Source organism: Urocitellus parryii, chromosome 2 (genome assembly GCF_045843805.1).
Source record: "Urocitellus parryii isolate mUroPar1 chromosome 2, mUroPar1.hap1, whole genome shotgun sequence".
Classification (NCBI taxonomy): Eukaryota; Metazoa; Chordata; class Mammalia; order Rodentia; family Sciuridae; genus Urocitellus; species Urocitellus parryii.
Window position 1 is genome coordinate 212,255,345 of NC_135532.1, and position 27,414 is coordinate 212,282,758.

Genomic DNA, 27,414 nt, shown 5'->3' on the forward strand with positions numbered 1-27,414 from the left:
TTCTGGGTTTCAAGGCTCAGAGTTTTCTCTTTCTACAGCTCAGGTCTAGTTTATTTTGTGTCTGCCTTTCTGTGGGCTGGTTTCCTTATTCTCAAGCATAACCTTGTAGAAGTATCCAGCTCCCCATATGGCTGCAGTGTCTCCATACTGTGCATTTAGCAAATACTAACAGGAAATAGAAGAGTGGAGTAGGTAAAAATGCTTGGTGTGAATTCCCTTTCTCTTACTGGTCTTTTGATATTGGCCAAGATATTCCTATTCTTCTGTAAAATTGGGGTAGAAAAGTGTTATGTGGGGTAGTTGTGAGGAGTCAGCGAGATAAACAACATCTGGTATTTAGCTCAGGGCTGGGTGCAGAATTAGAGCATTAATAGTTGGTAGGATAGACTGGAGAGACATAAACATTTTTATGAAAAACAAAAAACTGGGAAGAAGCCAACATAGAGGAAGAGATTGGGTATGTCTGGGAAAGGGTGTATGGGATTAGATCTCAGAGAAGCAGGTGTGGTAAGGGGCTAGGAGAAGACATTCATGATTGTCTTCAACAGAAGGAGGAACTAGGTGGAGGTGGTGGGACAGGTATTCTGAGTTTGGATTCCACTTGTGGTGGTGCACTGAAAGAGAGACTGATGGAGGAATGGGATGGTAAGTTGGAAAGCTGTTATGGAGAACAGAGATGGGGACATGCAAAGTAAGTGAACAGGGCCGAGATTGAACACCCTTAATTCACAGTGACCCCAGTCTGTCTGATTTTACAGTTTTTCCTTGCTGTGCTGTGTGTGACAAACTATAAACATAAGATAGGATACCTTTAAAAGTTTACAAGTCAAGTGGCAGAAGAGAATAGGAAAGCTGGGAACTTGGATGCAAGGACCTAGTAGGGTAGTAGTCAGCTGAATCCAACTGGCCTGGAGAGGCCAGTGTGTACTGGGCAAGGAAGAGGACAATGGACCTTGTATCACCCACGAGAGGACACATCATTTCCTTGAGTGATGGTTCCTCCTTACTATTCCTAACACTAATTCCTTGTGTCGATAACTGAAGTATGAAGAACAGTTACTGAAAGGAACTTTTACTCTTTACTAAGGGCAGAACCCAACAGTTGAGTCAGTTTTCCTGTTTAATTTTGAAGTTACCAAAGATTTCATGGGTTGTGCTGAATCAGTAAATGATATGCCATGGTCCTTAACCTTAGGTGAAGTCTAACCACAAAAGGAAAGCTTTTATTTTCATAGAGTACCACTGCAGGAGACTGACGTTTCAGCCATAATGAGGACTTTAAAAATAAACACTCAGTACAAGAGAATTTATGGATGTATTTCATGTGTTTGCAGCTAAAACAAGCTGTTTTTGAGATGGCATCCACCCATGATCGGGGACTGGTCTGTCTGAACTTCAGCAGAACTTCCTTCTATCTCCTTTCATTTTTGTTTTCAGTACAGCAAATCTGAAAACAAAAACATTTTCTCATTCACTTCTCATTAGAGGGGCTTGTTTTCAGTGAGATGTCATCAGAAGAGAAAGGAGTGGTGCATGTGAGGAGCTTGTGGGCTTCCATCTGTCCGATTGCCACAGTGGGGTCCACACACCTGGGTGCTCTCCACAAGTATGGGGACCGGAAGAATAGATCAGATATTCCCTTTAAATCTCTTTCAATTTTTATATGTTTAGAGTGTATATGTCACAATATTCATACATGTCTGAAATTCACAGATAAGCATATATGTTTAGGAGTACCCCCTTTTGGGGCCAGTTTTGTGTATGTGATCAAAAAATATTTGGAGGCTACTACATGTTAGTATATATTTTTTAAAAATATTTATTTTTTAGTTGTAGTTGGATATGATATCTTTATTTTATTTATTTTTATATGGTGCTGAGGATCGAACCCTGGGCCTTGCATGTTCTAGACGAATGCTCTACCGCTGAGCCACAATCCCAGTCCCCCCAAAATATACATTTTTGATAATTTCTGTTAATATTTTAACATTTTGATGAGTTTCTACCTGTGATGCAGCATCTCCTTAGTGATGAAGGAGTTTTCCTTGTTGCCTGTCTTTTCTAGTGTGAAGTAAGACTTGCTGTATAAAAAGACGGTTTACCGAGATGCAGCCTGGCAAATGTGAGCCATTTTCTTCTGGTGTTGGAGAAACTTTTACGTTGGGTACCAAGGTGTCCCTTGATGTAAAGCACTAAGCTCTCCTGTCATCTCTCCGGTGTAGCGGGGTGGGGCATGGGGCATGCCTGTTCCACCCAAGTGTTCCTAAAGTGTGACCCTCCCACTGCCTCCCTGCCACACCTACCAACTGTCCTAAAGCAACAGGGTTGGGATGCCACCCCCAAATTTCCCAGCCCCATCTATTTGCCCACAGTAATTCATTTTCAGAGAACCAAGGAGTCCTTGGTTCAAAAAGTTCTCCCTCCTTGTCTCCCAAGAACCTTTTCCCTTAAATTAGAAAAACTTACCATACCTAATTTGAGGTATATTAGATGAATCTTCTGTATGTTCATTGAGAAGACCCTTGGTTGTTCCCCAGAAAGTTCTAAACAAGATCTCACCAGGTGAACTCTGGCGTGTGCTTGCAGGTGGAGGACAGTTAGAAGCATGCTCTCCCCTGCTGTGCAGGATGTCTCTGCGTGAGAACCCGGTGTTTGCCTACGAGTCTTCGGTGCACAGCACCAACGTCTTGCTCAGCCTCAACGACCAGCGGAACAAGGACGTGCTGTGCGACGTCACTGTCCTGGTGGAGGGCCAACGGTTCCGCGCCCACCGGTCAGTGCTGGCGGCATGCAGCAGTTACTTCCACGCCAGAATCGTAGGCCAGGCTGACGCGGAGCTTAACATTACTCTACCAGAAGAGGTGAGGGGCCATGTTTCTAGTGATTTTAATTTAATTTTCTTAAACACGTTGTGGTTCATAAAGCTAATAGTAAAGTGCAGCCTCCTGGTCAGGTGGCTGAGGAGCAGTCCCAGGTTCCTGCAGCAACCCATTCCTTTGGCTTTTTTCATAGACATTATTATTACATTTACATTATAAAATTGTTAATTTGGGGTCTTAATGTTTATTGAGCAGTGGAGAAATTCACCCACTCTTGTTATTTTGACCAAGTGACTAACTCAGGGCACACCTAATGTTATAGACATTGTAAAGGTCATGGCTTGGAGAGGCCAGACTGTGTGACTTCCTCTCCCTATAGACCTTTTCCATGATAGACACCTGTGTCTAGGTTTAGAGTTCTGTAAATCATCCCTTTTCCCAAAACATCCCCATGGACAGCAGGCACTCCACAAGTGTTCTTTCTCTCCCCTTTCTTCTTTCTGGAGATCAGCTGTGTTTTGTCTTGTTGAGCCCTATTTTTACATACATTCTTTGCCTCAGCCTGTTTTGGACTCAAGCTCAGAGAAAACTTGGGACTTTGTCAGTGTCCTGGCTCCAAGAGACCTCTCTCTGGGGGAGCAAGTGCTGGTTATACTGATTCTTACTCAAAGGGGACTCAGATAGGCTGCTCTTTAGTTGGTAACTGTTACTAGCAGGGTGTCAAGTCTGTGGCATTCGGACACAAGTAGAGGTAGGTAAGGAATATGGAGAAGGTGTGTAGAATTTCCTGTGTGTGACGGATCTGGGTGGCAAGTTCCCTGTTGGATACGTGGGACAAACTGTAAACTAACTCTGTAGCATGGCTGGTTGCTGGCTGTGCATACTTCTATGAACTGTGGCTAGTTTGTCAGCTGATAGGCTGTCTTATCACTACAGTGGCAGAGGTTGAAGGGTTCAATGCTGAGAAGACAGAAAAGTCAACTACAGAATAGTTGATTTTTTTTTTTTTAAGAAGGAACAATACAAATCAGAATAGAGACATACTTATTATGGTTCATATTTTCCAGTTATTTAATGAGACTTTCCAAGTGAGCAAATTTAACTTATGGGTTTATGAGAAAATTCACAATCATGCCTATGTGTATATTATAATTTACCTTCAAATTAGAATGAATGAATATATGTTTTCAAATATTTTCAATGTTTCATCGTAGTGACAGATTGAAAACATCATTGTAGAAATTATTCTAGAGGCTTTGAGTTATTTTAACTTATTTTAAAAATATCAAAGAAAAATTTGGGGGGCATAATTGTAAATTCATGTAGAGGTGAAAGAAGTAATGCAGAGTTCCTGTTTACACTTTTGCCTAATGTCCCCAGTGGTCACGTTTTGAAAAATTGAAGTATAATGGTACAGCTAGGGTATTGGTGTTGTTACCTCTCTCACGGTATTCAGATTACTGCAGATCACTTGGGCTGATTTCTCTGTGTGTATTAAATTCTGTACAGTTTTCCCCCTGAGAATGTTTGTGATCCAACCACCACAGTTAAGACACTGAGCAGGGCTGGGGATGTGGCTCAAGCGGTAGCGCGCTCGCCTGGCATGCGTGCGGCCCGGGTTCGAGCCTCAGCACTACATACAAACAAAGATGTTGTGTCCGCCGAGAACTAAAAAATAAATATTAAAAAATTAAAAAAAAAAAAAAGACACTGAGCAGTCCCCACGCTGAGGACCTGAGCTGCTTTTCTGTAACCACACCCATTTCCTTCCTACTCTTGCTCACTTCTAAACACGCTTCCATCCCTTGTCCCTAGCAACCAGTAATCTGTCCTCCTCTTTTAAAGTTTTGTCATCTCAAAAATGTTACATAAGTGGACTCAGCATGAAACTTTTTTTCTTTTTTTAAAAAAATTTTTTTTGGCTATTGAGGAGATCAGGCTGATTCCAATTTTTGACTACAAAGTTGCTGTGAACATTTGTATGGGTTTTTCTGTGAACATAAGTTTTCATTTCTTAGTGACAGAAGACCAGGAGTGCAACAACTGGTCACGTGGTTGTTACATGGTTAGGTACATAAGGAACTAATTGTTTTTCAGAGTGGCTGTACCATTTTACATTCTCACCTGCAATGTGTGAGTGATCCCAGTTTCTCTGCATTCTCACTAGCATTTGGTAGTGTCTCTCTTTTTATTTTGGCCATTTAAATGTCAGGTTTTCAGAGATTAGCATGTTTTTAAAAAGGTCATAAATGTTAATAATATTTTGATCCCTCTTATAGAAGTTCAGAGCTTGTAAATTCATTTTTTTTTTTTTTAACCAAGGACAAAGCTTCCTCTGTGATTCAGCAGGGCCCTCTGCCCCTCACCTTGCAGGGGCAGGTTTAGTATAAATGTACAGTCTGCTTAAAGACTTTTTACCATGAATCTTTGCTGAAACACTGTTGAGGCATGACTTTCGGAACTTCACTTGGATCGCTTGTTAACCTTGGAATCTCTTAAAATTTTATTAGTAGGAATTTGGGGCATGAGATAAAGACAGTAGGTACTATTTACTGTGACTTTGCCATGGGTCAAGGCTTCTTTATAAGTGCTTTACATATATTGTTTTTTCACCCTTAAAACATCCACTTTTGTAGATTATGGTAGTTGGGTTTGGTTGGTTTTGTGGAGCTGGGCTAGTGCAGACACTTGTCAGCTCACTGTGGGAGCTGCAAGTGGTGTCTGTCTTGCTTTATTTCATAGATGATTTGTTTTAATTTTGCTTTATGAGAGAATCGTGGTAGTGTCTTAAGTCTTTTCCTCATGTGAGTAAATCATAATTGATGTGCAGATGGGAGTAGAATTTGTAAGTGCAGGTCCCAGTGAGTAGGGGGTGGGAAGCTTGCTTTTTCTACTTTTTCACCCTCCCTTAATTTTACATTTTCTAGAAGAATATTTTCTCTTACCAAATGAAAAATCTCTGTTTCATAATTGTCACAAATAAGTTATACATCTCTCTACTTCTTCTTCTTCTTTTTTTTTAATCTACTAGTTAGCTTTCAAATGATGTGTTTATTTTTATTTTGTACATTAACAGGTGACGGTTAAAGGATTTGAACCTTTAATTCAGTTTGCCTACACTGCTAAGCTGATTTTAAGCAAAGACAATGTGGATGAAGTGCGCAAGTGTGTGGAATTTCTAAGTGTACACAATATCGAGGAGTCCTGTTTTCAGTTTCTCAAATTTAAGTTTTTGGACCCCACTGCAGACCAGCAAGAATGCCTGAGAAAAAAATGCTTTTCATCACAGTGTCAGAAAACAAACCTTAAATATTCACTTTTGGACCAGAAGGACCTAGAAATTGATGAAGTAGAGGAGTTTCTGGAAAATAAAAATGTTCAGACTCCTCAGTGTAAACTCCAAAGACATCAAGGAAACGTAAAAACATCACCTCCCGTACAAGACAGTGCCAGTCAGACCTATGAATCCATGTGCTTGGAGAAGGGGGCTGCTCTGGCTCTGCCTTCTTTATGCCCCAAATACAGAAAATTCCAGAAAGCATTTGGAACTGACAGAGTCCGCACTGTGGAATCCAGTGTCAAAGAGGTTCATGCTGCTCCTGTTCAGCCAAACGAGACAGGCGAAAATGAGTATCTCGGGGGAGTCCAGGACTCTGCAGATTTGCAGGTGATTTTAAGATGTGATGAGAACAAATTAGCAATGGAACATGAAGAAACGAAGAAAAAGGATCCCGCTTCTCAGTGCCCAGCAGAAAAAACAGAAGTGACTTCCTTCCCCCACAATTCTTCTACAGATTCTCATGGACTGTATTCTTTGTCTCTTTTACACACATATGACCAATACGGAGACTTGAATTTTGCTGGTGTGCAGACCACAGCAGTGAAAACAGAGAAACCCTTGTCAGGTACAGGTGTTCAAGAAGAGAAAACGTTTGGTGAAAGTCAAGATGTTCATTTGAAATCTGACTCGGGCCCCAAGGATGATGGTAGCATTGCATCTAGTGATCGCAGTAGTGTGGAGCGAGAGGTGGCGGAGCACCTAGCAAAAGGCTTCTGGAGTGATATCTGCAGCACTGACTCTCCTTGCCAGATGCAGTTATCACCTGCGGTAGCCAAGGATGGCCCAGAGCAAATCTACTCCCAGAAGCGGTCTGAGTGTCCTTGGTTAGGTATCAGGATCAGTGAGAGCCCAGAACCAGCTCAGAGGACTTTTACAACATTGAGTTCTGTCAACTGCCCTTTTATAAGTACTCTGAGTACCGAAGGCTGTTCAAGCAATTTGGAAATTGGAAACGATGGTTACATTTCAGAACCCCAGCAAGAACCTTGTCCTTACGCTTGCGTAATCAGCTTGGGTGACGATTCTGAGACTGACACAGAAGGCGACAGTGAATCCTGTTCAGCCAGAGAACAGGAGTGTGAGGTGAGCAGGAATATGTTCTTAATTCATTGTTTAGCAGCCAGTGATTGGGATTTACCCTGGGCTGGCCAGCATTGCACTACTAGGGGTATGAGTGGGCTCAGGGAGGGCAGAGGAGGGTCACACAGGTAACAATGAAACCATGGTCAACAGCAGAGGAACAAGATGAAGTTTGAAGGCCTACTGCATGCATGTATTTAAAGCAGGTTTATTTATCATGGATTGAGTCCTCACACTGGCTATATAATGTCCTGTCTCAGGAGGAAAGAGAATGATGATTCTGTGATCATGACATGATAACTCCTGGAAAATGCATTGCATATTCGGTGTTACTCATTGCCATAAGGACCTCTGGACTTGATACCGATCTCTGAGCAGTGGTTTGGCAGTGACTAGTTCTAAGAATGTAGTTTCTAATGCAAAGTTGTCTTTGATCTAGTTTTTCATGGCCATCACTTTTTGTTTCTTATTTTCCCTTTAGCCCTTTTGTCTATTAGTTTAATGAAAACTGTAATTACTTAGAATGAGTTACATATGGCTAGTCTGATATTAATCATATCAAGCTTGATTTGTGTACTCTGTATATAGAGAGTTGGACTTAATAGTTGCTTCTGATAAAGTTTTAATATAACTACAGTAAGGGCCTATTTTAAAAAAAATATTTAAAATTGGATTTTGTTTAATTTTCAAAAGCTGGATTTTCTCTTTAAAGTTGTAATCTGGACTTATTTTACAGATTGTTTTTAATCTTACTATATTTTTTCTCTGTCGCTTTTTATCTTATAGTATGTGATGTGCTCATTACAAACTTAAGTGTACACAGTGTTGTTAACTGTTAACACAATGTTGTATGGAGGACCTCTAGAATTTACGCATGTTGTGTAACCGAGACTTTATCTGTGGACTTTATCTCTGGAACAGCAACTTACCCATTTCTGCTCTCAGCCACAGCAACCATCATGCTGCTATTTCTATGAGTTTGACTATTTTTGACACCTCATATAGATGGGATCCTGTGGGATCTGCTTTCTTCATTTGGCTTATTTTATCTAGCATATGTCCTCCAGGTTCATCCATATTGTAGCAAATGGCAGAATTTCCTTTTATATAAGGCTGAATAGTATCCCAGTATTCCCATCTGTGTGAGTAGTGTGTGCATTCATACTACAGTTTCTTTATAGGTTCATCTGTGCGTGAATAATCAAATTGTTTCTAACATCTTTTTTCTTTTTGGAGGTACAGTACTGAGGATTGAAATCAGGGTCACTCGACCACTGAGCCACATCCCCAGCCCTGTTTTATGTTTTATTTAGAGACAGGGTCTCACTCAGTTGCTTAGTGCCTAGCCTGCCTCAGCCTCCCGAGCCACTGGGATTACAGGCATATGCCTCAGCACCCGGCACTGACATCTTAATTATTGTGAATATTGCTGCAATGAATACGGAATTGGAAATATCCCTTTAAGTCAAGTTCATTTGGGTAGCTATCTGGGAGTAAGCTAGTGTGGTAGTTGCATTTCAAATTTTGAGAAAATTTCATGTCATTTTCCATAGCAGCTGCACTATTTTCCCACCAGCATTGTAGAGTGTTTCAGTTTCTCTACATCCCTTTATTTAGCATTTTCTTTGGTTTTGTAGCATATATTACATGATATAAGTTTGAAAGAGACTGTTACTTTATTGGCTTTGGAAGGAGGTAGATTTGGTGTTTTAAGAAGTACTGTATGTACATGGGTTATATTTGTAGATTTGGACATTTATAAATTCAGCGTTTAGAATTACAGTTTAGTAGAATTTTACAAATTATATCTTTAAAAACTTGTGTGTGTGTGTGTGTGTGTGTGTGTTTGTGTTTGTTATTGGAATTGAACCTAGAAGTTCTCTACCTCTGAGTGACATCTTCAGCCCTTTTTATTTTATTTTAAGACAGAGTCTTGCCAAGTGGCCCGGGCTGACCTCGAACCTGGTGATCCTCCTGCCTTAGCTTCCTGAGTAGCTAGGGTTACAGGCATGCACCACTGGGTCTGGCTTAAGAATTTAAAACTTTTTGTATAATTACTATCTATAAGCTTGGAAGTAGGTTGCCATACTACCTGATTAATGTTCCATTTGTATTTTTGGTACTCTAACTAGATTCTCACAACTATATTATTTAAAAGAAAAAGTTTTTTTCTTTGGACAAATTTAAGTAAGTTGAAAATGACTTTAAAATATTCATAAAGTTTTTTTTCTAACTTTTTCTCATTGGCAAGTGAAATGTGTAGCTTTTAAAATACATTATGTGAAGGTACTATTTTCTTTTTTTTTTCTTTTTTTTTTTTTAAAGAGAGAGTGAGAGAGGAGAGAGAGAGAGAGAGAATTTTTAATATTTATTTTTTAGTTCTCGGCGGACACAACATCTTTGTTGGTATGTGGTGCTGAGGATCGAACCCAGGCCGCACGCATGCCAGGCAAACGCGCTACCTCTTGAGCCACATCCCCAGCCCCTATTTTCTTGATAGATAAAAATTTTTTGAAATAGTTTATAGAAACTATTAGCATAATTATACCAATATTAAATAAGTGTATTAAAAAATAGGGGCTGGGATTGTGGCTCAGCGGTAGAGTACTCACCTAGCACGGGCGGGACCCGCATTTGATTCTCAGCACCACATAAAAATAAAGGCATTTTTGTGTCCATCTACAAAAAAGATTTTTTTTTCTCTCTCTCTCTTAAAAAAATAGATTTAATTTTGAGTTGAGAAACTTATTAAAAATATATTAGAGGCCAAGCATGGTGGCGCATGCCTGTAATCCCAGCAGCTTGGGAGACTGAGGAGGCAGGAGGATGGCAAGTTCAAAACCAGCCTCAGCAACTGTGAGGCACTAAGCAACTCAATGAGACTCTGTTTCAAAATAAAATACAAAATAGGTCTGGGAATGTGGCTCAGTGGTTGAATGCCCCTGAGTTCAATCCCCAGTACTTTCCCCATATATGTATGTGTGTATGTGTGTATGTATGTATGTGTGTGTGTGTGTATAATATACATATATATGTGTGTGTATGTATATGTATATTATACACACACATATACATATATATTATATATACACGTGTGTGTGTGTATGTGTATATAAGAAAGGGACTTACAGAAATCCATAGTACAATAAATTCTATTTTTCCATTTAAAGTATGGTAATATTTGTGTTAATATATCTGATTTGCTGAAAAAGTACTAACTTTTCAATTTGTCTTTTGAGTCCTTGCTCAAGTCAGCTAAAAATACCAATTACAATTTTAGTTTTTATTATAATGGATTGTGTAGACATTGGGAACAGAGACCTATTGTTTTTAAACTCTAAAGTAAGCACTCTGGAAAAATGGACCTTCCTCTTCCCAGATACGATTTAAGTATTATAACAAAATACAGTAGGTCACTAATATTTATTTCACATTCTAGGTAAAACTGCCCTTTAATGCACAACGGATAATTTCACTCTCTCGAAATGATTTTCAATCCTTGTTGAAAATGCATAAGCTGACCCCAGAGCAGCTGGACTGTATCCACGACATCCGGAGAAGAAGTAAAAACAGAATCGCTGCACAGCGCTGTCGCAAGAGAAAACTTGACTGTATACAGAATCTTGAATCAGAAATTGAGAAGCTGGTAAGTATACATTTTTTGTCATTATTAGTTAAACTCCAACTCTTTTTTTTTAATAGAGGAAATTGCTATTTAAATTTCCAGGTAAGACTTAATGCTCAATTCATATTAAGTTTAAAATGTTCCAATTATTATTTTAAGAAAAATTATATGGCATTTCAGAAAGATTAGGAAATAAATATATGCAGTGAGGGTTTTCATTGACTATTTTATTTGTATAAGTAGTCCACATTTTTAGCATGCTATAATATGCTGTGTAAGTTCGAAACTATTTCTGGGTACTCTTTAAAAAAAGATTTTCAAGTTAAGAATGATTTCATTATCTTCCTAATTCTTAATGGTTAAGTAAAGATTAACGAAATTATACAGCACTTTTATCTCTCTGTGATATATTTGGCATCTATTAAAGCTAATGTTCCAGTTGGGTGGTTTAAATGAACAGTAGACCTGAATTACTTGTTTTGGTTGCTATCAAACACAAGCAGACCAACCAGTCTCTTTCATTCAAAGGAAAAAATTCTGATATGTTATGGTAATAGAAGACTAGAAAATTTTAAATCTAATGAGAGCCTAAGTGAGAAGAGTGCTTGCTTATTCAATCTGATTTTCTATTCCAGCATTAAGACACAATTTAATTGGAAAACATTAATTTTGCTCCCGGTTCTGTTTTCCCTAGTGGTTGGTAGAAGGGAGCGGTATGTGAGTGAATAGCTGTGTCAGTGTGCAGGCCAGCAGAGGGTGAAAGTGTGGGCACAGCTGCAGGGAAGCAGCCCAAACACAGTGGAAACATTCCTCGAATACTCTGTTTTGTGGTCTTTGTTAATTATTGGTGAACATTAAATGTTGTGATTGTAACAAGTCTTCAAGCATGAAGCTATGAATGACAATTAAATGGTACAGTTTAGGAAAAATACCTTTATATGCCTTCAAGAAAAGTTGAAAAATAAAAATCTATTTTATGTATATTATGCATTTAATTTAATCAGGCAAAACAATGCATTATGCAAAAAGATGAAGAGGAGACCTACGTTTTACCAACGTAGGCATGAAAGATATTTTAACAAACCCTATATGATATTGCTGAACAATTAAAAATGAGGACCAAAGAAGTGTCACACATTCAGTAAAGCTTACTCAGTACTTCTGGAGTGTCTGTCATACCCTTAAGCATGAGTGTTTCTCCCTTTTGTCTAACTTTGAATTAAACACCTGCCTTTAGAGGAAGCATAGCACTTTCATAGTTATCATTCTGGACTGAACTATAGAGATGGTTTTTATATTGTTGGCTTATGGGGAGCTATTTGAAATTGACATGAAATTCTACTGCTAGAGTTCTTAGTTCTGCTTCTTAGAGTTGTTTGTCTTTCCCTTCAACTAGTTTTATTTTGTAGAGCTTATCCAGTTCTTATTCTCTTAAAAATAAACACAAAACAAGACTGATGAGTTTTTCTTCAATATTTTATACATGAATACTAACCAGGTATGTGCAAGGATAGCTGTTACCCTTTAGAACTACTCTACTTCTTGTCTCAAAGATCTCATTTTTATTTTTTGATTGAAAGCAGACTTTGGATTGCTGGATAGTTGTTTTTTGAAGGGAGACTTTGGATTGCTGGATAGTTGTTTTTTGAAGGCAGATTTTGGATTGCTGGATAGTTGTTTTTTTTTTTAATTTTTTTAACAAATTCTAGCTGTGTAAGATAAAGAGGCATGCTATTTTCTTTGGGCTTTCCACCCACTCTGCCTTTGCTGCAGCAGAGAGAGACGGGAGGTGAAATGGTTAGCAGTGTGGAGCTCTGCATCAGACACTAATGACTTCGGTTAGGCCATTTGGTTTGTCTATGGTCATGTTTCTCATCTGTAAATGGGATAATGTTATTTTCTACTTAATAGAGAAGGTGCTCATTTATGAAGAATAGATGAGTTTGATATGAAGAACTTTTTATACATTTCTTATTATGGCCCTATTGTTATTCATCAGTATTCAATTTTCTGTAATTGGCTTCCTTCCTAATACCTTTGCCTAAACTTTAAACTGGTTTGAGTCAATAAAATAAGTACTGGTTATTGTCAATACAAAGTAATTTTTTCTCTGAAATTTTGACAGAATTAAAAATCTTTGCAGCCACTTCCCCTTTTGCCCTGAAAGTGGCTTGTGTGCTCCTCAGTGTGTGGGAAGAGTGGCTGCTGTACACCTCCTGAATGGCTTTGCTCACCTCCGGGGACCAGTACAGACAGAGAGTACACTTTAGTAAGTTCTGAATTCCCAAGGAAGAGAGCAACTAATTGGCTTAATTAGGCACAGTGTCCTGTGACTGGAGAGCAGGGACAAAGCAGCAAAAGAGCCAAGAGCCCTCCATTCTGGACTGGAGGAGTGACGGCCTGACAGGTCTGCTGCACCTGCAGCTTGGTGTGATCTTGGGCTGCTTCCAGAGGACCCCCAGAGTCATGCTGGTGTCTGTGTATGGAGTGACTTGCTGTGTGTTTCAGCTTTCCTGAACTCTATACTCAGTCCTTCACCACTACTCAGTTCTAGTGATTCTTACTGGCAAACTCCAGTTACATTTCTGTCCTGCTGTAGGTGTTTTTCTCAGATGAAAACAAATCCCTGTTGCAGAGTGAATGCACAGTTGAAGAGAATGCATGAGGAAAAAACACTACAGGAGAAGAAACCCAGGGAAATCACAGTGAAGAGTTTAGCAGAAGCTTTTGCAGACCTCAACAAGTTCCTTTAAAAGTTTGAAAACATGGTACACAAGATGGTTCTCATTAATAGAGAGGAATGCTCATGATGCACTGTCTACTTGCAAGCAAATAAATTCATGAAGAAAACAAACCAAGCTAACCACCATGAACATGTTTCTGAAAAGAGTGAGACCTGATTCATAAGAGCCTCAGCAGGTCCTCTAGGAGGTGTTGCAGAAGAGGTATTGCTGTCACGGAGGACAGCCCCATATGTGCTATTGCCCCTGTAGACCTTCCAGTGGGGCAGAATGTGGAGGCAGAAGAGAGTAATACTGACAGTCCTTAACCCTGTGTAGCCCTGGGTTCATGTGTGTCTTAGTTTTGAACAAAAACATTTAAAAGATGCAAAAAAATAATAATAATAGAAAAGAGTTTCTAGAATAAGGACATTAAGAGAGAAAATACTTTTGTATGGCTTCTCAGTGTGTTTCTTTCTTAAGCTAAATGTTAGTACAAAAGAATAAAAAAAAGCATATAAAAACAAAAGTTACAATAAGCCAATGTTAATTTATTGAAGAAATAAAAATATATTTTATTAGCTTAGTATAGCCTAATTCTACAAATTCTGGAGTCATGTACAGTACTGTCCTAGGCCTTCATACCCCTGCTCACCCGCCCACCCATAGCAGCTTCTAGTCCTGCAAGCTGCAGTCATGGTAATTGCCCTTCATGGGTAATTATTATTATTTTTATTATTTTATATCTTTTATACAGTATTTTTGCTGTACCTTTTCTATGTTGGGTACATGTAGATATACAAATACGTACAGCATGTTACAGTTGTCAACAAGCAGTACACTGATGTGCCACATGGGTTTCCTAGCCTCAGAGCAACAGGCTGTGCCTTAGAGCTAAGTGTGGCATGGCCTGTGCCACCTGGGTTTGTTAGGTATGCTCCGTGATGTCAGCACAATGACACGATGGCCAACAGCATGTTTCTTAGTACACATCCCCATCATTAAGCAGCACATGGCTCTACTTACCATAAAAAGTTCACTTGGACCCTGTTAAGGGTTATGTTATGTCTCTTTTGTAAAAAGAGAGGAGACCCAGGAGGAATTACAGCCACAGTTTTGTCCTTAGTAGTCTTGAGAGTTGAGAAGATGGAGGAATGTGAACAGATATTTGTAGTATGGCATGTAGACTAATCAGTGTTTCCAGTATTCATGGTCTGGGTGGATTTTTAGCAAACTTATGTAAGGGAAATAGCTTGTTTCATAATTAAACATCCATTTGTATATTGACAATGATTAATTGGATTTAACATAAATAAATTCACAGTATTTATTACCTTGTTCAATCAGCCCCACATTGGTCCTGAGAGTAACAGCATGATAGACTAGATAGATAAGCACATGAAAAAATGTGTTTTGGTTACAAGAGAATAATCATTCAAAAATGTAAGTGAAATGCATCAGGCATAAAGGAAATTTTCCTAGAGTCTCATTTTGCTGAGAAAGTCAAAGGGAGTTGTCAGTTTCCATTCAAAAAGTATGTTTATTTCTCAACAAGATGTTCTGTCAGTTTCTAATGAATCTTTGAAGAAAAGACATGTACTTACGTGATAAGTAAATTGATGTTGAGTTGAACTTTTTTTTAATAGGATGTTGAGGGTTAGACATTAATTAAGCATCATTTTACTGCAAGGGTTGAATATGCATAATACACAAACCAATAACACAACTTTTTAAACTGATAAATATAAGGTCTTTGAACAGAGTTGAAGAGTCATTCAGCTTCTGTTAATGTGTTTGATTTATGAAGCCTTTGTCTATGTAGGATTCTTTACCAGGTCCAAGTTTATTCTTTTCTGGAAGATTAATTCAGAAGGTAGAATGTATACGTTTCTATAATCATTTTGGTATCAAACAAGAAGAGATAAGATGAAAAGGACCTTGCTTTCTAAAGAAAAGGACATTCATTCTGAGATGAAGAGGACCTTGCTTTTTTCAAGAAAAGGGAAATCTTAATTTGAGGCTAAGACAAAATGTATTTGTCTTAGCCTCAAATATTGTTGACTGGTGCCAACTTACAAGTGATCATAAATCAGAATAATCACAAAAGCTCAGGTTGAGGTTTTCAGACACCATTTTGTTTTTTCACCTTTGTCTGTTGTGACAAGCCAAGAGTATAGCACAATCCTTAGTGGTTCACATGTGTTGGAGATGGCATTTGATCAAAAATAAACCTGTTCTATTTATACCAGTCATATTTTATTGGCTGCTGTACCAAAACATACCCCTGAAGATCCTTCTGGAACATGCCCCATCACTCTGTGGTGCCTCTGAGTGACACTTCTTTCTTTGTTTGTTTCTTTTTTATTTTATTAGTTGTTGATGGACCTTTATTTATTTATACGTGTTGCTGGGAATTGAACCAGTACCTAACACATGCTAGGCAAGCGCTCTACCATTGAGCTACAACCCAGCACCTGCTTTTTTTTTTTTAATATAATTCTAAATAGTTATACATGACAGTCATGCATTTTGATACATCATACATAACTTCTCATTCTTCTGGTTATACATGTCGTATTATGAGTGGCACTTCTTGAATGCCATCTGTGTACCAAAGCATCAGAGTTAGCTGGGGGCACCCCTTTAAAGACATTCCTTGGCCCTGTTCCATACCTATGCGAGGGCCTGGGAACTCGTGTTTCACAGCAGTGTTCAAGGCATGGGCAATGTGCTTTAACCTTTGTACTAGAGCACCCAGGCTTTGGAGTCAAAACACGTAGAAAACTTGCCCTGCCTGGGAAATGGTTTCACCTCTAGGACCCACATTCCCCCAGGGGTAATAAGGGGACAAGAAGAATATCTACCACAGGGTTCATGCATGGATCATATGAGATGGAGGATAGAAAGCTTTTTGTACTACTTAGCATCTTCAGGGCCCAATAAATACTAGTGGTATTTTAAATTCGAATAGTCCTAATTTTTTTTTTTTTTTGTAAGTTATCTGTGTGTTAAATGTTGTGCTAAATACCAAGAACTCAAAGACGAGTAAGACATGGTCAGTCCTCACAGTCTCATAGGACCCAAATTTATGTGTCTATTTTTTCTTAAGCTTCATCTCTAATTCTTCATCCCTGGCACCTCACCTAAAAATTTTAAGCTTACAAAAAAGTTAACGAATGGAACAATAAACAACCACATACTATCCATTTGGCTCCTCAGACCTGGATGTTTTGCCCCTCTGTCTTTGTTTATCTCTTTGGTACTGGGAATTGAACCCAGAGGCCCTTTACCATTGAGATACATTCCCAACCCTTTTTATTTTAGTTTTTGTTTTAAGATAGGGTCTCACTACGTTGCTTATGACCTCAGCCTCCTAAGTCCCTGGGATTACAGGTATGTGCCACCGCACCCAGCTCATGATTTTACACACACACACAGGTATACAGATTACCCAGCTCTGTCCACTGAAAAGGGCCATAAGAATTAACACTCCAGCAGTCATTATGCTTTCCAAATTCTAAAACCTAAATCAAAAAGAAAAGCTAGGGTGTTTTGGAGAGATGAGTGATTCAAAAACTTGGGACAAGAGAAGTAGAAGGTAAGCCTGTAGTATGTGCTAGATGGCACAGAAACTCTAATGGGGTCAGGTCAGAAGGACGACACATGGCTTGAAGGGACCCTCCCTTGCCAGGTACAGAGAGAACATAAAAATCCAACAACAGAAAGACTAATGATTACTATTAATTGTAACAAACTGAGTTAGAAAAATATTAATCCACAAGTCCATGGTGATAGTACAGGGCCTTAGGAAAGGGAAAAGGTAAAGAAACTTCTATTTAAAAAGGAATGCCAACCAATAAATGTAAATAAAATGGAAGAATCAGGAAAATCACTACTTTATAATCCCCGCTGGAGAGCCCATCAACACATGCTGAAAACCAAATGATGTAGGAGCACTGGGAGAGATGATGTTCACCGAGGGCCCAAGTGTCTCTTCACTTGTCGCTGGGAAATTACAAGGCAAAAAATGGAACTTTGAAAATGAAGAAACCTGGCAATTCCCACCTGCTGGGGTGGGACACCCAGATAAAATGTGCCTCCCCAGGTGATGCACAGTATGATTGAAAGAACACCAGGAAATGTTCCATCTCAGTAACTCAAACACTTCCAGTATGCATAAAATGAGAGGATGGAAAAATGAGCTAAAGCTATGGAAAAACAATCAGATAAATGTCAAAAGTGAGACATTTTTATGAGAAATCTGACCTAGGTTTTCAAAAAAGTATTTTGTCTCATTGTTTACAGGGAAAAATCTTGGCTTCAATTATATTAGTATAAAGATTACATATAAAAGTCACAAATGACAACGAATTAAGTAAAATTTGAGATTTGGTTCCCTTTTTTTGTTCTTAAATATATTCCAAAGCATGAAGGTTTAAAGTTATCTGAATTTTGTCTGTTGTCAATTTTTGATATGCCAATAATTTGTTTCTGTTTATATTAGTAGGATACTCTTTGCATTTTTTTAAGCTTAGTTTTGAATGTATACATTTATATGGATCGAAGTTAAAACTGTTTTAAAAAGGACATACTCCAGAGCCCTGATCTCCTCCTTTCTCTGTTCCCTATTTTCCTGTATAATTTCTTCCTGCAGGTGAATATCTTCATCTGTTTCTGGATCCCCACTTCCACCCCCACCCCCTGTATTTCTTTTTCTAGAAACATGAATATTTCATGTGTATTCTCATTACCCTTTCTGCACATTTTATACGCACTGTTGTATATTTGCACTTAAGAAGTATTTCCAGGGAATATGTTTCTCAGTTCAGAGAGGTTGTCACTCTTGTACAGCTCTGTCACACTCCCTGGTGGCTGCAGGACATGTGATTGGCCCAGTCATTTGGGGTGCTAAGTTTCTTCATAGGCTCTCTTTTCAGGTTTAGGGAAATGCAGTATTTAGGATAGATTCCTAGAAGTGGGTTGTTGGGTTGAGGGCAGGTGCACATGTAATACTGTCAGACATTAGCAAGCTCCCCTCCTCAGTGGTCCTGTTTTGCTTTCCTTAGCTTTTGATTCCACCCCACCCCCCACCCCCGACCCCCGCCAAATCTGATGGTGAGAATTGGTGTCTCATGGTAGCCTTTTTTTTCTCTGTCTTATGAGTGGAATTGAGCATTTCTGTTCATGTTTTCAAGGGCCATTTTTCTTTTTCTTTTTTGTCATAAGGAACCACAAGTGACGGTTTTCTAGCCGTCAGTACTCTCTACCTTAAAATAAACTGTCATTGTTGCCTGGCTCTTCTGGTGCCAAATTCTTATGCTTCATATCTTTATTGGGGGAGTTATATTTAGAATTTTAACAAACCCTTCTTATAGTTGAATGAAATTTTACACTAGCTGTTCAAAAATAGGGACTTTAGATATAAAGTTTTTTTTTTTTTTTTTTTTTTTGGCTTAAGGCATAGACTGGCACCAAAGTGCCAGTTTTATTCTTTCTTTCTTTTTTTTTTTTTTGTAGATCTGTGATGAAAGGTATAGTATCACAACCTGATTTATATAATTGCTTTATAAGAAAATTTAAATGTGTTTTAGAAATAGGTACAAGACACTGATAGTACGATTGGGAGGTGTCTTTTGCAATGATGTCATGACATGATTAAACTGGATTATTTTTATTCATTTAACTCAGTTATTACAATGACTGTCATAGTAAATTTGTACTTAACAACTGATGTCATCCCTTATTTAGTGGTATAGGAGGGGTGAGAATATTTAAAGAGCATATGGATATTTACATGAAGATGCAGAAATTGTAAAATATTCATAATCCTCATAGCATCTGCAGGTGCTTGTAGGAAGAAGCTCAGGTAATTCATTTTGTTTAACCAGTTAAGTTGAAATTTTTTTCTGTTGCCATTTAAAACAGGTTCATCTTTGGCTATGACTTAGAGAAAGGTATTTCTTACTTTCTTATTGGAGCTTTGCTTCTATCCTCATTTGGATTAGCTTCTGAGAAGCCATAAAAAGCAAGAGTACAAATTGCATCAAATGTTTCCTTCTCAGGACAAGTAGTAGTAGGGACTGTTCTTGCCTTCTCAGCACCTGCAGAGGATCTGACAGATTGATTTTATAACTGACAAACACTGCATAAGAAAAAAGTGTACTAGCTAAGCCGTGATCTTGGTTACACACAGGCACAACACAGGCACAGTCTGACTCATTCTTGACCTCTACCTATTTTTGTTTTGAAACAAAGCTATTTTATATAAATCCAACCAATTTGGAAAATACTTTTCAATATAAAAATTTAGTTTTTGTATGCATTTCATGTCTTTTCAAAATATTAGATGACCTTAAAATATTTTTTAAAAACTATCAAAAATTGGGTTCTCACATAATTTTGTAGGATTTTTTTTTAATACAAAACTTTGATCATCATCTTTTTGGTGGTATTGGAGATTGAACCCAGGGCTGTACACATGTTAGGCAAGCATTCTACCACTGAGCTATGTCCTCAGCCCCTAAATGTCTTAACGGTACTTTTGTGTTAAGCAAAAGTTCCTAATACCATTTTAGTTATATTTTTGTGCCAGCAGAGACTCTGAAGGACAGCAGTTTCAGATTAGCACTATGAAATAACCCATCTCCATGTTAATAGGCAGCACCAGCTCTCTGTCAGCAAGCAGAAAGAAGCAAAACATGTCCTGGTTTTCCAAGAAAGTTTTCCTAAATATCATAAGGGAAACCTTTGACCTTTTATCAACATTTATTTACTCTAACTTTATAAACAGCTTATTAGGTCTTCTAGCTCACATTACATTGGCAGCAATAAAATGGTAGACTATGAAGGATGAGGTAGGATGAGTAGTGAGTGACATGGACAGAAAGGCAGGAACCAGGAAAACTTTTGGAAAAATCCTATGATAGATTTTTGTAGGGGTAAGATTTGTAAAAATTATAATAATAAAAATAACAAACAGAATTACTCTTCCACTGTCATTTTTTTAAAAAAAATCAATAAAAAATAAAGAAAATGTAAAAGAGAAAAGAAAGGACATCCAAATAATCTATTAACATATTTGTATTGTGTTGTATTAATGTATTTGTTCATCAGTTGCAACAAATGTGCCATACTAGTGTAATGTTTATGACAGGGGGAACTAGATATAGGTATATAATAATGATATTCTCTTCTCTGTAAATCTAAACCTGTTATAAAAAATAAAATCTACTTAATAAGAAATTTTTTTAAAAAATTACTCTTCCCAGGTTCTTAACACTTTGGAATTTACCCCCTCGCTTTCTGTCTTTTGACACACTAAACTATTAGTTCTATCTATTAAATGGGTTTAAATCAGCAATCAATGTGTGGATTATTTACTGAAATTGTGTATTTTAAAACATTTTGTATAATATTTGGCATAAATCAACTACCCAAAAAAGCAGTCTTTTCTTGAATCTTACAATGGTGTCTCCTTAGCGAAGCACTATAGACTGTACTTATGGTGTTTTGTTCTTTATTATAGTCTGTCTGTCTGCAGATGTGCAATGTTCAAATACAAAAAAACTCTGAAAACTGCAAGTTTGTTACAAACTCTTGGTCCTAAACTCACCTAAATTGATAACACAGAGTTTTTCCCCTACTTTGTGCTTTATTTGGTATTTTGCTGTTTTGCTTAAAAATATAAAGGTTTGACAGTGGGGTACTGCCCCAGACCAGCTGAAGGAATTATATGTATACCCACTCTTTCTAAATCTGAAAAATTCCGAATTCTAAGATGTCTGACTCAAGAGATTCAGTACTCTTGGCATTTAACATATACTTTGAAAAGGAAAATTCCCTGTCTTCTTATTTAATAAGGAGACATTGCATGTTCATTGCCATAGAAATGTTGCTTGAGCTAAGAAATCTCAGTCACGGTTTTCTCTTTCCCCCCTCACAGCAAAATGAGAAGGCGAGCCTGTTGAAGGAGAGAGACCACATTTTATCCACTCTGGGTGAGACAAAGCAGAACCTGACTGGGCTTTGCCAGAAAGTCTGTAAAGAAGCAGCTCTGAGTCAAGAGCAAATACAGATCCTCGCCAAGTACTCTGCTTCCGATTGCCCACTTTCGTTTTTAATTTCTGAAAAAGGAAAAAGTACTCCTGATGGGGAACCCTCGGTACCATCAGTTTTCAGTCTCTCTGATGGGCCTCCAGCTGCGCTGCCTCCTAATGGGAGAGGAAGCAGTGAGGCCGGCTACATCCGGGGGCAGGAGTCCATTTCCAGTGCAGCCTCCGATCCAGCCGGGCAGGTGGAACAGAGGCAGAGTGGTGGGATCTCCGACTTCTGTCAGCAGATGACTGATAAATGTACTACTGATGAGTAAACTTGGACTCCCTTCCTCCAGCCCAGCAGATTTTCTACTGAAGTTCGGCATTGTCTTGAAAGCCTAGTAAGGCCATCCCTTACTTATCAATATTGTGTTTTCCCCTCCTAGCTTTCTGTTCAGGAAATTTCTCTCCAGTCAACCCTGATTTTGCCTTGATTTCCACAAGACACAGAAATGATTTGTTTTCCAGATACTGAAAAATCACATGTGGAAATCTGATTTTTTTGTGTGTGTGGTGGTGCTGGGGATTGACCCCAGGGCCTTGTGCTTGTGAGGCAAGCACTCTACCAACTGAGCTACATCCTCAGCCCTAATACTTGTATTTTAAAGAATAAAATAATTTCCCAGTATTCAAAATGACCATGAGAATGAAAACTGCAGAATGTCAAACAGTCTTACAGCTTGAAACATTTCCAGATAGCTCCTACTGAAGAAGCAGCCTGCAGAAGTTTAAAAATTGACCTTTTTGCAATGTACTGGTTTAAAGAAAATATCTCCCCAAGCATTGCTAATAAGAGTTCCAGTCTACACAGCAGGAGGGTGTCAGCATGGGGAATGTTTGTGCAGAGCTGCAGTGTGAAAAGCAAGTCTTCTGGCTGAATCCCAGAGCTTTCCCCTGCGGCCTCTGCCAGAACCAGGAGACTCCTAGGGAGGATCTAGGAGCAGGCAAGGGTTGACCCAAGGCGGAGGCTTCTGCTCCTCTTTGTTATTATTGACTATAGAATTTCTGGCTGCACTGCAGTAGTAGATAAGTATCATTTTTCCTCTTTTCCCCTCTTCAGTATCTTTTCCATCTGAGCTCATTATGAAATTTCTGTTTCCTGATGTTCTTCCCCCGTGCCAGGAGAGTCAGGACTCAGGATGTCATCACCTGAGTGTGTGCACTGGCAGCCTGATCTGGGATCCAGGGGAGCTTGCCAAAATAGAAGACTGTTCACTTTTCTGCCCTAAGTCACGTATGCCAGGAAAGCAGGCATGGCAGTAGGTTGGGGATTACCTACACTTACCAGGAGTGCAATTCATTTTTCATGCTATTTTTAAAGTCCTATGGTATACTTCTAAAAAGCATCATTTTAGTTAACAGTGTATCTATAACTCTGCAGGTTTGTGAAAAAGGATGAAACTTAATCTTGTTTGTTTATGGGTTTGCATTTGGGAACCAGATTTATTTCTATTTTCTTTCCCTATTTTGATGCTGCATAAAGGGACACAGATCATTTGTCTTTAAAAATCAGTCTTTGTCTTTATTTGATCCTATCGTAGAATGTATTTATAATCTGAGTAATTATCCCATATATTTTGCAGTAATGCTTAAACCATTCTGGGATTGCAGATTTGAAAGTCAGATGCAAGGTATAGACCTCAACAATTAAAAAAGAAAATATACAGGGTTAGCATCCTTAATTGAGAATCCAAAATGCTCCCAAATCTGAAACTTTTTGAATGTTGACATGATACCATAGCAAAAAATTCCATACCTGATCTCATGTACAGGTAGCGCTCAAACATGAGCGCACACGACAAAATTTGAAGTAACTGTAGGCTATGGTGTATATGAAACAAACCAATTTTGTGTTTAGACTGAGATCCTGTCCCCAGGATATCTCATTTTTTACATATATAAATTTTTTTCAAAAACATAAATTTTTTTCCAAAAAAAAAAACATCTGAAATCTGACACAATCTGGTCCCAGGCATTTCAGATAATGTATTCACATTTGAAGACATATGAGGCTGCCGAAGACAAATGGAACCCAGTTTCCAAGGGTACAAAGTAGTTTATTTGCAATAGAAAGTACTTTATTTCATCTAGTCAGATGTCTTGAAAGTGACACTTCTCTAGACTGCACCTTCAGTGAAGGGCCCGGGTAGCTTACAGGGGAGATGACCACCCACTGTGTGTGCATGATTTGGAAGCAAGTAGGGTATTGCCTTGAGAGAATATGGGGACCAGTCTCAGTATTTCAGAGTAATTTGTTGAACATTACTTTTGTCCATGGGGTTGCTTGCGGGGGGAGGGGGCCTTGGAGCAGATATCACTAATCTCTCTTCAGTGTTGTTATGTTCTCTCTGTTATTGACTTGGAAGAGAAAATCAGTTGGGATTGTTTTCTGGAGGCTTTCAGAAGTACACTCAACTTGTCAGGGAGAATGGCCGTTCTATGATAATGCATCCTGTCCCATGAAAGAATTGTGTGTGTGTGTATATATATATACATACCTCCCCATGTAGCTATTTCTTTGATATCTGTAATTTTAAATTTCAACTTCACATATAAAATAATATAAAAACTTTTCTGGTTTACAAAGTGTAAAGTCTTATACAAGCCAATGGAATCCTTGATTTCCTACCTCATTGTACACTCAGCTGTCTGTCCCTCAGTTTTTGCAAATGTTAAATAATCTTTTGCTTTAATTCCAACTGTATATATTTGCTTTGAGAAGTTACTGTTTTATGATAAAACCTAGTTGTCTTCACAGTTTAAATATAAATTTTAAGGCACTTGGTTTAAATTTCTCTCTACCCATGAAATTTAGCATTAAGGATTTATTTTAATGGTATCTGATAATTGGCCAAGTGTAATATTTCTTAAATTTAGCATAACTTTTAATAGCCAGCATGTAATGCAATAACTACACTACCTCATACCTACATGATTTTCAAGTTGTATTATAGATGGACAGGAAAGATTTTAATCTTTGTCTTTTGGCCATAAGGTGGGGAAGTTTTCTATATATTGCATAGCATTACACATTTATGCCTACTCTGACGTTAACTTCTAAAGAAGTTTTTTTCTAAGAAAATTTGTTTCAAGGCAATTTTTTTTTGAGGCTGCCGAAGACAAATGATAGGATTATGTGTATACAGTGTATGCCTTTTCCTTCATGCAAAATTTTGAAAATGTCATTTTCAGTTTGTATATTGCATATTTACATGATCATTGTTCCTTATTTTATGAACCGGCCTTCTCAGTGCTTGATGATTTTCTTTTAAAGCTCAGTAAAATCATAGTACCTTAAAATTTTTCTTATTTCAATAGCTATAATGAATAATTTGTTAAATTGTTGTATTCGAAACAATTGTGGATATAAACTTGGTTCTCCATCTGTAAGTTTTATAACAGTTTCACTTAATGCTTAATCAGTTTTAAGTAAGGAATTAAAAGTATTTGATGCAGTAGACAATATAGATTGCATGTGGACACTCAGCCACGTTAACAACTTGGAAAAACAAATGGCAATGTTATAAAGAATTCTCAGGTGAACTTTTTTCAGTTACGAAGCATCTATTTTGAACTTGTAAATATTTTAAATGTTTTATTAAGGCATGTAATAAACTATTCTTTGAAACCAGTTGGATAGCATAAAAATTTAAAGCCATATGGTAAAAGATGGCATACTGATTGTAAAATAAACAGAAATAATAACATTGTTGATTTTTTTGTATCTTTCATATTATAATTTTCTAACAATGCAATAAAACCACTAGACTTATATATCCATATCCTATTAAAATACCATGTTTCATTAAGAGTACACTTTCATAGTATTTAATTTACATTTTCTTCTTAAGGTGTTTATCTAAATGTAGTAAAACTATAAATAATGTTCATGAAAAATTAACCATAAAATAAAATTCTTTAAAATCACTTTTAGTTGAATAGAGTCGTACCTTCCATTCCTTTCCTGCCATTTTACTAATTTGAATCAGAAGTGAAGCAAGACTGGCATTGATAGGAGTGAAATTTTCATTAGTTGATTATCACACCTGAAAAAGATATTCCCAGGACTCAGGTGTTTTAGGAAGTCCAGATTTGAGTCTTGCATCAGATTAACTGGATTTCTGTCTTTGAGTGATGGGCCTTTAGAGGGTTTTATCTCCACCGCTCATTGATTTTTAAACACAACCCACTGAGTCAGTCATCCTGTTAGATTCCGTTTCTAACAGGGCCCAGTGTTTTGTCATGGTCTTCTGGTCTAGTAATAGCAGCTCTGAAGGGGGAAAATTTGCCATCAGAGGTCTGGGTGCTACCAAACATCCCACGATCCACTGGGGGTGCTGATGTTGAGCAACCCTGACATATCGATGGAATCAGGATGGCATGTCAGTAAACAGTCAAGTGAGGCCGTGTGATGGCTACAAGAATTTGGAGAGGAGGGAATAAGACACATGGGATTTCACCAAGCTTTGAAAGGGAGTTCAGTCTGAATAGAGAGAAGGATGGTCTCTGGACAAAGGCGGGCCTGGCACAAACCTGGAGTGCATCTGGGCCATGAGAGGCTCAATCTAGACGAAGACTTTGAGGGCAGCCGTCCTTAACCAGTGTGCATCTTGCATGTTGCCTTGCACCCTGGAATTGAGTTACCAGCAGCCTGAGGTCAGACTGGAAGGGTGTTAACAACAACAGAAGTGCTAAGTAGTAGGTGTGAAGATTTTTGAGGAAGGCCAATAAATAGCATTCTTTTCCCAGTTAGGGTTTTAAACTTTTGCAGATTCAGGACAGAATGGAACCATGGCTTTCTAGCTTTTAGCTCAGTGATTTTCCAGGAGAGAATTCTGGAGTTAGGCAGACCTACCCATCTACCAGTCACCCCAGTCCATCCTCAGGTGCAGCGCCCCGTGGCAGCAATAACATGTTCTCTCTACAGGAAGGCAATGGAGACCAGGATGTGTGAAGCTGAGTAGGCTTAGAGCCTCTGAGGAAGGGATACAGAGGTCTGGAGGGTGTTCAAGGGAATGCTTTTTCTGAAGACCTGGCTTAGGGAAGTGTGTTCCTGTTAACATTCTCCAGTTTTCTGGTAGCATTGGACTTAACCATTGCTCAACAGGCCATTTAGCCCTTCGAGGATGCTTCCCAAGACCAGCCTTGGCTACCACTTCCTGGGGTTCTGGTGGATGGTAGATAGTTGGTCTCTCAGAATGCTCTGGAACAAACACTGCTCAAAAAATCGTGTGTGTCCATCATTAATGCTGAGTTACTTTGAGTCTTTGGGATCCAGAAGGCTCTAGAACAAATTTAAAACTTATTTACTTACTAAGTAAATAAGTTCAAAGACCACTATATACCAGTGGGTGAGAATTAACTCCCTCCTACATTTCCCATCGCTAATTCCCTGTGTCACTGTCCATTGTCACTGTCCCTGCCTCACTGTCCATTGTCACATATCAGAGAGGTATTACGCATTGAGATTAAATCCCAATGCAGAAAGATTTCCATAAGAAAGTGCATGAAAGGTTGTCTGATAATAGTGATATACCAAATTTGAAATGGAATCTCCTTCTTTCATTCAACTTTTTTCTTTTTTAAACCCAGGGGTGCTTAACCACTGAGCCATATGTCCAGCCCTTTAATTTTTTATTTTGAGACAGGGTCTCACTAGGTTGCTTACAACCTTGATAAGTTAGTTGCTGAGGCTGGCTTCGAACCTGTGATTCTTCTGCCTCAGATCCTTGAGCCA

The 27,414-nt window shown here is 38.3% G+C and overlaps 1 protein-coding gene across 3 annotated transcripts in view; it reads left to right on the forward strand.

Annotated features, from left to right (window-relative positions):
* Positions 1–25,573, forward strand: part of Bach1 (BTB domain and CNC homolog 1) — a 43,716-nt gene extending 18,143 nt beyond the window's left edge. For 2 of the 3 annotated variants that reach the window (XM_026396156.2, XM_026396155.2), the window contains exons 2-5: positions 2,587–2,861; positions 5,896–7,242; positions 10,679–10,885; positions 21,527–25,573. In XM_026396156.2, the coding sequence (XP_026251941.1) occupies positions 2,628–2,861; positions 5,896–7,242; positions 10,679–10,885; positions 21,527–21,952 (2,214 nt within the window). In that variant the 5' untranslated portion in view covers positions 2,587–2,627 and the 3' untranslated portion in view covers positions 21,953–25,573. Of the gene's footprint in view, positions 1–2,065; positions 2,123–2,586; positions 2,862–5,895; positions 7,243–10,678; positions 10,886–21,526 lie in introns of all 3 variants that reach the window. The other variant, XM_026396154.2, reaches the window with a different exon arrangement.
* The last annotated feature ends 1,841 nt before the right edge of the window (positions 25,574–27,414 follow it).